The sequence below is a fragment of the Nannospalax galili genome, unplaced genomic scaffold (genome assembly GCF_000622305.1).
Source record: "Nannospalax galili isolate Female #2095 unplaced genomic scaffold, S.galili_v1.0 scaffold387, whole genome shotgun sequence".
Taxonomy (NCBI): Eukaryota; Metazoa; Chordata; class Mammalia; order Rodentia; family Spalacidae; genus Nannospalax; species Nannospalax galili.
The window spans coordinates 604928-619769 of NW_008355795.1; the positions used below are offsets into that span (position 1 = coordinate 604928).

General features: G+C 44.6%; 1 protein-coding gene across 2 annotated transcripts in view; it reads left to right on the forward strand.

Moving 5' to 3' along the window:
• Positions 1-14842, forward strand: part of Erich3 (glutamate rich 3) — a 119430-nt gene that overhangs the window by 65880 nt on the left and 38708 nt on the right. For both annotated transcript variants that reach the window (XM_008853641.2, XM_008853642.2), the window contains exons 9-10: positions 7032-7218; positions 12999-13294. In XM_008853641.2, coding sequence (XP_008851863.1) covers positions 7032-7218; positions 12999-13294 — 483 coding nt within the window. The remainder of the gene's footprint in view (positions 1-7031; positions 7219-12998; positions 13295-14842) is intronic.

Consider the following 14842-nt stretch of genomic DNA (forward strand, 5'->3'; position numbering starts at 1 on the left):
TCCTTAAAGATATGCAGGTAACCAAATATTTGGAAATTACACATTTTAAGCTTCCCAAATAAATACGCGCAAGACACTTGTTAGCTTTAACCTAAAGCAAAACCAAACACAATGGTCCATTTGCAGGGAACTGCTGTTCCCATACTTCTTGGGTGGAGAGGTAACAATTTTCTTGGTCTCATTTGCCTTAGCAATCCACAGTTCATTCAGATCACCTATCAGTGAGGAAGCTGAAAGGCTTGGCTCCGGAAGGTCGCCTGTCTAGCTTGGCCAGAGTCCAGGACAGACTTGGGCTCCTTAACCATGTGCGAGGCTGGCTGTGTTCTCTGGTTCTACACTACCCCAGTACCACAGGAGTTTCCAAACTCTTCATAATAGGAGGGGTGTGAATTCCTAGTGAGCATGGCATGACAGACAGGGTTAGACACTCGTATCTTAGAGAGGCATAGACATAGTTATTTTTAAAAGTGTAATGTTCAGCTGTTAATTTAGGACAATTACTGACATTAGTTATAATCTAAAATTAGAATTAACATAAAACTTTTTTCCTGGGTCCTAGATCATACTTGATTCAACAACGTGGTTTTTTGTCACCATTTATTTGCTGGAATATGTGGCTGATGGAAAGAAAGGAAGAGGGCCTTATCTGGATGAGGTAGACACACAGCATGCAAAGGGTACAGACCCAAAGTCTGCGGCCAAAGAGTGCTGCCAGGCGGGGGTGATTTTGCATCCCATGGGGACCATGGGATTTTCATATTGTGGTACTGGACAGTCTTGCATGACAGGATGGGCAGGATGGATCCTGTCCATGCTGTAACGTGGCCTCAGAGTGTCTTGATTGCCAGGCGAGTAATTGTTCAAAATTGAAAAGTTGGTTGGCTTGGGCGCTGTCTTGAGGTTCAGTAATCTTAGTAATTTATCCAGACTAAAAAGAATCTGCCCTTTTAGCAGATCAAAGCTGCTAAGATTCTGTGAAATGTGAATAGGTTTTTTAGAAGATTTCTATGGAAAAAAAAGGCCTTTGTGCATGTGCTTGGAGTAGTACAGTCATTAAAAAGTGGCATTTGTTAATTTTTCTTGCTTCTTGAAAATGAAGAATCACAATAAAAATTATGCAGCCATGTGGTCAGAGCATTTTTTATTCCCAAAGTAATTCACTGTGTCTGTTGTTCTTAGATTTTTAGAGTCTGAGTCACAGTGTGTTGCTTTTTATACATCTATGAAGTCGCTGAATATTTTTGCTTCTCATAAAGATTCCAGTTTCTTCCAGGGCATTTTGACTTGCCATGTTTACCCTTTCAAACAAAAGAAACGTTGGCTCAGAGGCTCACGTGGAGGCAAAGAATGTGTAATTGGTTTTCTGACCTTCTAATGCTTTATCTTTCGGTCCCACTTTCTTAGGTTTCATAACGAGATCGCATTGTACCGTTTAATGCCCTTCTCCCCCAACCTCCTCTTGTCCCACAGACTCCTCTTTTCCCAATTTCCTTTATCTTTCGGTCCCACTTTCTTAGGTTGTTTCATAACGAGATCGCATACCGTTTAATGCCCTTCTTCTCCCCCAACCTCCTCTTGTCCCACAGACTCCTCTTTTCCCAATTTCCTCCCTTTCAAATTCAAATTTCACTCACTTCTTAGAGTTCACGTGATTTTTGCCGAGTTATCCCGATTGCCCACGGCTTCTCAGTGCTCTTTGGCAGCTCCCCCTCCACGGTGCCCCACTTTCTGCACTCAGTGTAATATTTCTGACGTCTTGCATTGGTAATATGCTGATCCCATGACATAAAGCTTCAGAGTTTGGAAATTTCAAACTTTGGATTATGGATGCTTATCAGTTTCACATCTATGTAAATACACCCAAATCTACAATCTGAAGTTGGAAATACTTTGTCCCAGCTAAGGGCTATTGAGTTTGTCATATCATTAGCTGCTGAACATAGGCCTATGCAGATGCATGTTTCTTTTGTCTGTCTCCAGTGGGTGGACACTCGTGTTTGTAGTTTGGGCCTCTGAACAACAGGACGCACCGTATGACACCTGTATGTATGCCCACACACGCCGTCATTCTCTGGACTGAATTGTTAGTAGTGGTTTTGATTGTCCTTCTTTCCCTCCACGTGGGTCACACTTTCTTGTATCTTTGCACGTACTCTGTTTTAAATTGGAAAATGATTTTTAGATTACTATAGATACTATGAATTATGAATTCTGTAGTTTTTATATTGGAGGGTTTAGGGGGAGATTATTATTTTCTGTTTCGTAACTGTATAAATGTGAAATTTTGTCCCTATTGCCTTGGGATACGAGGGTAAAGCTAGTGATGTTTTATTCTGTTTTTAAAAATTCCGTTCTTTTTCTTAGCCTCATCTCTGTGGTATCTGATATCACAGATCAGTGTTCAGGAAGGATTCGTCAGAGGTTTAGACCCTCTGTCAGTTGATCTGTTTGTGTAGTATTTCTAGAGCTAAGAAAACAAGTGTCTCCTAAATGAAGGCATAAACATCAGAAATTCATCCTTTCTCGGGTCTGCAGGCCAGAAATCCACAATGAAGGAGATGCCAGGGTATGTGGGGAGAACCCTTCTTCGAGTCTCCCAGCTCAGGCTCCAGGAGTCCCCAGTGGTCCTCCGCTGGTGGCGTTGTTAGCTCAGTGTTTGCCTCTGCCTTCCTGTGGCCTTCTCTGCATGTTCTCTTCTCTTCCTGCGAGAACAACAGGCATTAGATGCAGACACTAAAAGCCAGCATGACTCCATCTTGATCCTCCACTAATGATGTCTCTGAAGTCCAAACGCTATCTGAATAGTCATTCCCCAAGGTTCTGAGTGATACCAAATTTCAGTGTTTCCAGGAAAACACTCCAAATTCAGGCAGCTGTTGTGTTCCAAACCTGGCTCTCCATCTGGCTCTTTCTAGTTTCCTCTGTGCCTGAGTGAAAATGGAGGTAGGTTGATTCACCAAATAGGTGGAGCCCACTCTGACCCAGACTGCTGCCAGAAACCTGGGGTTATACGGAGAGCTGCTGTAGGCCCCATGATGCCTCACCGACCTGTGGCTCTCTGCTAAGTTCTGGCCTCTTGCTTTTCCTAATTAGGACTCCAGTCCCAGGGAACCTCTGACCTTCCCTGTTATCTTCTTGGAGTTGCTGTTTATTACTGGAAATGCCAGAGGCCAAGGGTTTTTCTGTCTTCTGCGCCACATCAAGTTAGGCCCCACCTAGAGCTACAGGGATGGAACGGCCATGGTGTGGGACTAGAAAAATCCCAGGCAGGAAGACCACAGATTCTCACTGCCTTCACTAAAAGTCTAATTTTTCACGCATAAAATGCTGTCCACTATAAGTCCTCAGAGTATTTCCAGCAATAATATTTTTGCAGTTTTTATATCTTTATTTGGCTCTCAACAGATAAATCTCATCCACATTGACTGACTTTTGAATGCGGTAGTAGGGACATATTACCAAAGTAGAGAGCTTGTTTGGTGAATCCTCATTCAGTTTACTATTTCTGGACAAATGATACACACACACACACACACACACACACACACACACACACACACACGAGATACAGAACATTGCTTACTCCTTTGGCCCAGACAGCTTTGGTGAGCTGATGTCAGTGCAACACCTGGAGAAGCCCATCTCCTTCACGGCTTATTCCTGGATTTCTCTGAGTGGCCAAGGTGCATGTTTCTTGATGCCTACTCTGCAGACACACTTGTGAATGTGAATGACGGAGCCCAGTCACCACTGGTGGCAGAATGGCCCTTCTTGCCCTGCTTCTTTGCGGGAGCCAGTCTGTCCTGCCCAAGTTGGAAAGGAAGGGCGCCAGGATTGTGGGAAGGAAAGCTGGTGTTACAAGTACAACTTCAGGTCACCCGAGGTGGGGAGGAGGCCCAGAGTTACATTTTTAAGGAAAGAGAAGATTCGATGATCTCACTCCACAAGTCTGGCACATTAATCATGCTTTTGTAACTGAATTATAGATTCTTGAAAGACACCACTACACATACACACACACACACACACACACACACACACACACACACACACACACAGTATTTGTGTTTCCCTTTAGCATCTCAGTGATACCTTTTGCCAGGGAGAGATGAATGACTCTCTTCTACAAATGTTAGTTATAAAGTGCTTTTTAACTTTATTAAATTTTTGAGAGTTTCATACAATGTATTTTATCATATGGAGACTCCCTCCCTATCTGCCGCCTCTCCTATAGCACCCCCATAGGACTTCACATACTCTGTCATATGTTGGTTTTCTTTAAGTGTGTGATGGTTAGGTTATAGGTTCAAGTACACCCTTCAGCATGCATCTGGATTGGGGTTCTAGAAGAAAGACCCAGCACACAAGCACCCAAAAGCTATTAAAAAATATAGACTTTTTTTTCTGAGTTCTTCCTCAGTCCTAGAACTTCTGAATGGGAAACTCCTGAGAATCGGTTAGCAGTCTGTCTTTTAATAAGTCCCCTAGGTGATCCCCACTGTACATCAAAGTTTAAAAACCTTTGGTGCAATGGTGTTTTAATAGGCTGCAATAGAGCCATGATAGGAAAGGTGTGAGGAGCAGAGAGGTGACAACTGTCCAGGGGCCAGAAGGTGAGCCATGTGGCAGGATTCAGACTGAGGGACTCTTGGGTGGGACTTTGCTACAGAGAATTATAAAGATTTGGAATGATTAAAAGTGGCATTGCAAGTAGCAGTTCTTAGTTTATCAGTGGGATGTTTGGAAGGGTTAGGGAGGAAAAGGGTTCTCAAATCCAAGGGAATCGGGTGTGGCTTAGAGCTGGAATAACTAGAGCTACCGTACGCATTCTCAGCATGCTTAAGGCCATGGCAAAAAACCCCATTTTTGTGTGTGTAGGTAGTGTGTTGTATGTTCATGTATGATGTTCGTGTGTGTGTGTGCACATGTGCGCCAGAGGACAGCTGCTTTGTTTCTTTTAGATGTGGCCTCTCACTGAGCTGTAGCTTGTCAAATAGGCTGAGCTAGCTGTCCAGCAAGCCCCAGGGACCCCCAGACTCCCCCCACCCATGCTGGAATCACATGCCTCCAGTCCTTGTTTTTTTCTTTAATGTAGTTTGGGTTTGGGGTATCCAGTTCCTTGTGATTGCAAGGCCATCACTGTACCAGAGAGTCATCTCCCTAGCCAAGAGCCAAAATACTGGAAACAGCACATTGAGCTCACAGCTGCCCGTCTTCATGTATTAACAGCAGGAGAGATGCGTAGGCTCTAGAAGGCCTTGTTCACTGACTGCCTTCTTACCGTGTGACTCCTTAAATCACTGAGGTCCTCCAAGTCTTAATTCCACATGTAGAAACAAGTACTGTGTGTCCCCAGTCTGTGTGACTGTTGAGAAACTACAGTGCTCAGACAGTTGCACACTGTGCCTACATGTAAATTCGTGTAATGTCAGGCATGATTGTTTTAGTGCATTTTAGTGAGGGTTTTTAAAAGAGATTTGGAGTATTTATTATAATTAAAAGTAACAATGTTTTTATGATTAGTGTTGTCCTCAAATCAAGCCATATACTATGGTCCCAGCCACTCAAGGGGCCTGAGATAGGAGAATCAAAAGTTCCAGTGCCTGCCTGGGCCTTCGAGAAATCCTGTCACAAAGGAAAATGGAAAACAGGACTGGACTATAGCTTGGTGGTGTGGTGCTTGTTGAGCATGTGTGGGGTCCTGGGTTCCATCCCTAGTCCTGCACGGAAAAAAAGCCCTTAATCTTAAAACATGTTCTGAAGCGTCATATTGTACTTTCGGAAAAGCAAACTGACCGTGGTTTATAAGATGCCAGTCCAAGCCGGTTGCTTTCACTACTGTGTTTCTTTTTAATTCCAGACAACTTCCAGTTCGTCTCCAAGCGGCACTGTGGCTTCCCATTTGGGATGTTTGGAAGGGTTAGGGAGGAAAAGGGTTCTCAAATCCAAGGGAATCGGGTGTGGCTTAGAGCTGGAATAACTAGAGCTACCGTATGCATTCTCAGCATGCTTAAGGCCATGGCAAAAAACCCCATTTTTCTGTGTGTAGGTAGTGTGTTGTATGTTCATGTATGATGTTCGTGCATGTGTGTGCACACGTGCGCCAGAGGATAGCTGCTTTGTTTCTTTTAGACGTGGCCTCTCACTGAGCTGTAGCTTGTCAAATAGGCTGAGCTAGCTGTCCAGCAAGCCCCAGGGACCCCCAGACTCCCCCCACCCATGCTGGAATCACATGCCTCCAGTCCTTGTTTTTTTCTTTAATGTAGTTTGGGTTTGGGGTATCCAGTTCCTTGTGATTGCAAGGCCATCACTGTACCAGAGAGTCATCTCCCTAGCCAAGAGCCAAAATACTGGAAACAGCACATTGAGCTCACAGCTGCCCGTCTTCATGTATTAACAGCAGGAGAGATGCGTAGGCTCTAGAAGGCCTTGTTCACTGACTGCCTTCTTACCGTGTGACTCCTTAAATCACTGAGGTCCTCCAAGTCTTAATTCCACATGTAGAAACAAGTACTGTGTGTCCCCAGTCTGTGTGACTGTTGAGAAACTACAGTGCTCAGACAGTTGCACACTGTGCCTACATGTAAATTCGTGTAATGTCAGGCATGATTGTTTTAGTGCATTTTAGTGAGGGTTTTTAAAAGAGATTTGGAGTATTTATTATAATTAAAAGTAACAATGTTTTTATGATTAGTGTTGTCCTCAAATCAAGCCATATACTATGGTCCCAGCCACTCAAGGGGCCTGAGATAGGAGAATCAAAAGTTCCAGTGCCTGCCTGGGCCTTCGAGAAATCCTGTCACAAAGGAAAATGGAAAACAGGACTGGACTATAGCTTGGTGGTGTGGTGCTTGTCGAGCATGTGTGGGGTCCTGGGTTCCATCCCCAGTCCTGCACGGAAAACAAGCCCTTAATCTTAAAACATGTTCTGAAGCGTCATATTGTACTTTCGGAAAAGCAAACTGACCGTGGTTTATAAGATGCCAGTCCAAGCCGGTTGCTTTCACTACTGTGTTTCTTTTTAATTCCAGACAACTTCCAGTTCGTCTCCAAGCGGCACTGTGGCTTCCCATTCAGCCTCACCTTTTTCCTGAATGGGATCCAGGTGAACAGACTCAGCTCCTGCTGCGAGTTCAAGCATCGCAGGAGCTCCCGACTCGGAGGCAGAAGAGGCTGTTTCGGCTTCGTGTGTGTGGAGAAGGCATCTCCTTGCTACAAGTATGGAAGCACGTGCCCTTTGGCAGAAGGCGTGTTTTGCTGTGTTTTCCCTTTTTCTTTCACAAATGCTTTTCTCTGAATAATTTTTAAAGAAAAATAATCATTGTGTATAAACCCTAAAGCATCTAAGTTAAAGGTTGTTGGCTAGAATCTCGACTGTTTGATTGTGAAGTTACGATATACTGTTTTCATGTGTATTCTATTAAGTGGACAAAGCTGGTGGCCTTTTACTTCTGTCTCCCCTCTGACCCTCACACTGCCTTCAACCCCATCTCTGAAGGGAGGGAGGATTCCTCCTACTTTATTCCCACTGCTGTGTTCTTGTAAGTGCTTTGATGCTAAAGCCCAAATCTCTGTGACATGGCCATCGTCTGCCTCCTGTGACTGGATAGTCTACACTGGGTGTGTTGGAGATGTGTCTGCACCACAAGATGGCCCAGTCTCCCCCCCCCCCCCGGGCCAGAATACGACAACAAAACACCTTCCACAAGAACGCTCCCTTATACCACCAGGCCGCATACTCTGAGTCAGGACTCTCATCTGATGACGTCCTTTCATTTTTTTTTTTCCTTGAAAGTATTTTTGAAGAACTGACTAGATGCCGAGCAAGAACAGGAAATATCCATGTAACCAGAGTGCTGTCATGGAACTTACTCCAATACTGAAAGGGCAATAGCTAATTAAAGGAATTAATACATGTCCAATGTGTACAAACAAGGCCAGGCCATTACTGAACTGAGAGAGACCGTGATCAGCGCAAGCTGGGGGTGGGGAGCACCTCTCTGATTCTTTTCTTCTTTAGCAGAAGAAAGAATGTCTCTCTATTCAAATAGATTTTCAGCTAGAGGGAAGAGAAGACTTGGTATGTCTCGTGTGGTCAGAGCACTGTGGTCAGAGAGGCAGTGAGCTGAGCTAGAAGCCCTGAGGCCATTCTAAGGTCTTTGATGTGTTTTTCTGAGAAGATTAAAGAGCCTCTATGTTAGGTTTTGAGCAAAGGTCTATCATGATCCAAGAGTGGCTTCTGCGGAATAAATTAGCCAACAGAGTAGGGAGAGGAGGGCAGGTGTTGATGTAGGCAGTAAGGAATGGTAGCGAGAGCTGAAAATGATGGGTTTGTTGCCTACCTGAAGGCAGGGCTTACAAGGTTTAACTGATGGATGGATCTAGGCTTGAGACTGAAGAGCAGAGTCAAAGACACCTCAAAAGTTTTTGTCCTAGTGCTAAGGAGATGGCCCAGTAGGTGGAGCAATTGTACAAGTGAGGGCCCAGCACCTGTGTCAAAAGTGGGCATGGGGGTTGGAGAGATGCTCAGTAGTTAAGAGCACTGGCTGTTCTTGCAGAAGATCCAAGTTTGAATCCCAGCACCCACATGGCGACGACAAACAACCATCTGTAACTCCAGTTCCAGGGGATCTGACACCCTCTTCTGTCTTCTATGGACATTGTACAACATGGGTGAACTTAAATACATGCAGGCATAGCACTTATATGCATAAAATAAATAAATTAATAAATAATCAACATGTAGCATTGAAAAACTGTGTGCATGGATGGGATGCTGAGGCCTGTAGCCTCAGCTTAGAGGGTGGGGACTGGGTACCCAGATATGCAACTTACATGAACTTTCTGGCCAGCAGCCTCACCAAAACTGTGAGTTACTAGTTCAGTGAGAGACCGTGTCTGAAGGCCATAAGGCAGAGAACAGTAGAGGTAACAAATGAAGTCCTGCTCTGGGCTCAGCATGCGTGTGCAGGGGCTTACATACCAGACACTCGCTTGGTGATGGGCCACACCCATAACACACACACACACACACACACACACACAAGTCATTGAATGGGGTGAGTATTCTTATTTTTATGTTGTGTGTTTGAGTGTATTGCCTGCATGTATGTAAGTACACCTGTGTTGTGTAGTACCCACAGAGGACAGAAGAAGACATTGGACCCCTGAAACTGGAGTTATGGATGGTTGTTAGCTGCCATGTGGGTGTTGGGATTTGAAACCTGGTCCTCTGCAAGAACAGCCAGTGCTCTTAACCACTGAGCCATCTCTCAAGCCCAGGATGAGCATTGTTGAGATGGAGAAGACTCGTAGGCAGTGAGCTCTGTGTCATTCCATTTCAGGGGCACAGAGTAGCAAATGAAGAAAAGCAAGTGTTTTAGTGTTTTGAAAGGGACGGGGTCATGTGGGAGAAAGAGAGAGAGAAAGAGAGATCAAGATCAATCTTGGAAATGAAAAATATGTTTGAAGAACATGTCAGTGACTAAATGAATCAAATGTGTAGATAGATTATATATGAATGCATTAATTCATGTGCTGTGACTTTTCACACTGGTGTGACCAAATGCCTGATAAGAACTCAGGGAGAAAGAGTTTAGTTTGGCCCAGGGTTTGAGGGTGAAGTCCGTCATGGTAAGGAAGGCATGACAACAGATGTGGGAAGAGGCTGGACACCTTGCATGCAAAGACAGGAAACAGAGATGAATTCTGGGGCTAATCACAGACCCCAGCCCACAGGGGGAGGAGGGTACAGACCACATTCAAGGCAGGACAGTTCTTTCTGGATAACTTCCAGACACACTTTTTGGACACACCCAAAGGGGTTCCTCATTAATGTCCTAGGTGATTCTTAAGTCAATGGTGTTCACAACCTAAATTGCCCATCACAACTGGAGATTGACTTAATTTGGTGATATGCTGGTATTGATGATATTGAGACGACATGCTCAAGAAAGAAAGAGGATGGAGCAGGATTGCAGTGGTGTACAGAACAGTTAGAGAAGGGCTAGGGCCAAAGGTTGCAGACAATACAAATGGTAATTGCATGGTTCCCAGGAGGGAGATTGTAGGGATCAAAGGGGACTTTTCTTTTACAAGGTGAGATTTTATGGCATACTTTTATGCTGATAGTATTGATATATAGGAAAAAAGAAATAAAACACTTGAAGCATTACATAAGGGGGGAAATTATTAGAGTTTAGAGCTTTAGTAGATTTGAGAAAATGAGATCTAGGGTTCAGGTAGGGCTTTCTGTCATAAGGAGGGACGTTCTAGTAAGAGGAGAGAGCCACGTAGAGGAAAGAGTTGGGCGATGGATATGTGAAGGATCATTAGAAAGCCTCTGCCCACTAGTGCTGTTTTCTAAAACAGGAAATACTTTTCTTAGCTGAAACTGAGGTGCGATTGAAGTTTTAAGAAGGAGAGAAAAGTGTGAAAAGAGGTCTAGAGACAGGAAGAGTGAATGGCCAAGTGGAACAGCACTAGCTGTGCTTAGTACTCACAGGATGGCGTTCCTGTCCCTATTCAGATGTGCTGTTTATGGGCAGATTGCTCAGTTCATTTCTCTTTAACTCCCAGGAAAATGAATGGGTCTGTACATGATTATCCATGAGAGACAGGATATGGTGGTGGGCTGAATGAGGGATGTCCCCCTAGGGACAGTGCTGCTGTTAGGGAGAGGGAGGTCATGGAACCTTTAGGGGGTGGAGGCTTTCTGGAGGAAGCAGTCACTTAGGAATAGGGTCTGAGGTTCCATAGCCTGGTCCCACTTCCTGTTCTCTTTCTGCTTCCTGGATGCCAGTCCGCCCTGACTCTCCATGCCTTCCATGCCATGATAGACTCTACCCCTCTGGAGCTGTAGGCTAAATAAAACACTTTCTTCTCTAAGTTGCTTTTCACTGGCATATTCTATCACAGCAACAGGGACATAACTCACACACGGGGCATTCTTTGGAGCTGCTGCACAGACAGAGCTGTGAACTCTGAGCTAGGAGGACTTTCAGTGGCTGCAGATCCAGGTCCCACAATGGCCAGTGACAGCAGCTCTTCCCACGCCTCCTAGCCTCCCTACAGTTCTGTGATTTCAACTCTTGGCCAATCCATTTTTTTCTGCTGCTTTCCAAAGAACATGAACATGGTTATGACGTTAAAGAATGAGTCCTATCACCTTCAAGGAATTTACATAGTTCTTATAGACTAGCCTTACAAAATTTTGTTAGCTTCAAACCTGCTTCTTCCAAAGACATCAGTAGGTGCTTAGTATCTCATTTGCTCTTTTCCTGTCACAGAAGAGGTAAAAATCCTCTCATACTGATGGAACTGGGTGAGGATGGGTGGGTAAGTCTAGGTTCTTATTTACCTTCTTCCCCACTTGACTCCAGCTATTCCAGAGGCACCAATACGCTAGAGGCAGAACTCCAGGGAGACTTGAGACCTACCATCGTGGGGCTGGTTTCATTAATTTGTAGTAGTTCTTTGCTTTTGCCACTTGTACAGTAATACTTTATTTACCATTCATTCATTCATTCATTCATTATTCATTCATTCATTCATTCATTCATTCATATTTTTAAGATAAGCTCTCATGTTGCCCAGATTGGCCTCAAATTCATTATGTAGCTAAGGATGATCTTGGACTCTGATCCTCCTGTTCCCACCTCCCTTGTGCTAGGATTACAGGTGTGCACCAACCACACCAGACTAATGCATTATTGAGGATTGAACTCAGGGTTTCATGCATGCTAGACAAGCTCTCTACTGAGCCACATTCTTAGTCTTGTACTAAATATTTTCAGGTTATTTTAAGCACTGCACATTAATTCCTCCAACCTGTTTAAGTAATGACACTTAAAATGCTTATGATAAGAAAAGAGGGCATGGTAAGATGAAATGATTGGGTGTGTGATTTCTAAAAACCATTAAGAATTACTCATGTGGGGCTGGAGAGATGGGAATCAAACTCAGGTTCTCTGAAATAGCAGCAAGTGCTCTTAACCACTGAGCCATGTCTCTAGACCCTTGATTACATAATTCTTACTTAAGGACTTGAGTGATCTATCTATGTATCTATCTATCTATCTGTCTATCTATCTATCTATCTATCTATCATCTATCTATCCATCTATCTATCTATCATCTATCTACCTATCATCTATCTATCCTATCTATCATCTATCTACCTATCATCTATCTATCATCTATCTATCTATCATCTATCTGTCTATCAATCTATCAACCATCTATTTATCATCTATTAACTATGTATGGATGTATCATCTATCTATCATCTATCTATCATCTCTCTCTGTATTTCTCTATCATCATCTATCTCTCTCTATATCTATCTATCTATCTATCTATCTATCTATCTATCTACCTATCTATCATCTTTCTGATCTATCACCTATCAATTACTGGAATCCTACCATTTGGGAAGTTGAGGCAGGATGATTATAGTGGGTTATCTATCATCTATCTATCATCTATCTATCTATCTATCTATCTTTACCATCTATTAACTATGTATGTATGTATCATCTATCATCTATCTATCATCTACCTATCTCTCTATCTCTCTATCTATCATCATCTATCTCTCTATATCTATCTATCTATCATCTGTCATCTATCTTCTGTCATCTACCTTCCAACCCACTACCTGACTACCTACTGCCTATCTATGTATCTGTATTGTATGTGAATTACTGTATATGTAAATCTATAAAATGTGCTCTGAAATGTTAAGATACAATGTTTTAAGCCTGATACTATAGTTCTTGGTTGATAGTTTGTTTTCCCCTTTTTATTATTTTGGGTAAAACTAAGAATTTTTATGTTCATATGTAAGATTTTTATATAAAAAATGAGTTTATATGTACAGCAGTAAAATATTTCTCATAATTTCATACTAGAATCTGAAACACATGATTTAAAAAGCCTTGTGGTTCTGTTGTTCTCCTATAGGGTTAATAACAGCTTCATGTTGGTGTTTTTCACAGGTGCATTATTGCAATGGGCCTTGACAGAAAAGGATCCTCGATGAAATCCAGGAGGGAAAACCACACTGACAAGAGAGAGGAATCAAAGAAGGGTCCAGGGAAACTGAGGCAGGACAGAGAGAATGTGCTGTCGAGAAGAAACGAGACGGAGGGGAGGGAAGCCCTTTCAGTCAGCTTCTCGGCTGAGGAAATGAAATCAGGGATCAGAGAAGTGACAACGGCGGTGGAAGAAATGGAGTGGCGAGGGAAGCCAGGGGGCGCCTGGGACGAGGACCGGGAAAACACCTTCAAATACGGTAACCGAGAGCAGCCTGCTTCTGGCTGCTGTTCTAAGTCTTTAAAAGTACCGTTGGAGGTTCTCGGAATGGCCCATGAACGGCTGTCATTCAGTTGTGGGCCGTAGGCAGCTGTGACCCATTTCCCCTATGTGAGAGAAGTGCAGCTGCCCCAGAAGGCTTGGAGTGCTTGTTAGGGGTGCACACAGTAGCACCTGTCCTTGTGAGCCCAAGCCCCTGGTCACTCCTGCAGAGGCCACTTACGAAGGAAATTTGCCTGTTAGGTTTTGAACATGCTTTTGAGGTTAACATAGACACACTGGTTTGGCATTCAGTAGGAAGCGTCTACATGAATGTTTGATGCTGGCTTTAGGCCGCTTGTATTTAGCTTTGTAATCTGAGGACCGGCTTGTTCTTTTCCTATTCTTCCGTGTTCTCTCAGGCTTTCCCTCTCTCCCTCCTTCCCGCCCTCACCACACATGCAAGCACATTCCTATTCCTATACATACACATGCACACGTGCACAGTGCCAGGCTAAGAACAGGGAGCACACACACACTCTCCACATTCATCTCTCCGGTGGAGGCACTGGGACCATCTCCATTTTAAAGGCTGAGAAACCGGAGTTCAAACAGGCGCAAAGACTGAATCAGAACTAGGCTCCATAATCCTGTGCACTCGTTTGCGGGCTGGAGAATCTTCCACCTGTGCTGGTTGGCACTCCCAGAGACCACGTAGCTGTGCGCTGCACGCAGGAGGAAAGAGTAGCCAGTGTCCCTCCTATGCTCAGAACACAAAGCCTGGATTAGAGCAGCAGTTGTGGCCATCTGAGGTGACTGGAGCAGGGCCTGGTGTCTTGGTATCACCTTCCTTACCCGATGGTACTGCCGAGGTTTTCAGAAATTCACAACATCACAGAGTGCTGGGCTTCCCGCTTGTGGATGACAGAGGTGATGCGGCTGTGTACCGAGATCTTGTGATGCTGACGCCTTGTTACCTCTCCCCATGATGACCGCTAGTTTTGATCCTCATTTGAACTGAGAGTTTTGAGATTTCAGAAGCAGCTGCAACAGCAGAGCCGTGGGCGCAGGGGAGGTGCCCAGCTCAGGTTACCCCCCTTCAGGACCCGGAGCCGGACAGCGCCCTGTGCAACAGCCCCGCTTCCCTTCTCGCTCACCAGCGTGGCTGTGCCCTGTGCATGCCTTTGGCTCCTGGGACACAGCTTTTCTTGCTGTGTGGGAGGGTCTGTGGACTTTAACTGCTCCGTTCAGTGAAACCCCTCAAAGGACAAGCAGGAAGGTCTCAAGCTGCCTGCTGAGCAGCGGCACAGAGGCTGGGAGGGGGTGGCCAGGCCATGGATGGGATGCTGACCTGCTGCCCCCAGCTCCTCCTCAGTGGGCATGGGGGGCGACAGCTAATGCAAAGTTCTAGAGAACTTTGGATGAGAGAGTGAGGAAAATGTGAAGGGAGAGAGGCCCGGAGCGCGCGGTTCGTTCACTCCTACTGCAGCCTGGAGTGGGTGATTCAAGGCTGCTTCGCCTTGAGCGCTGATAAAAATGGAAATCTGGT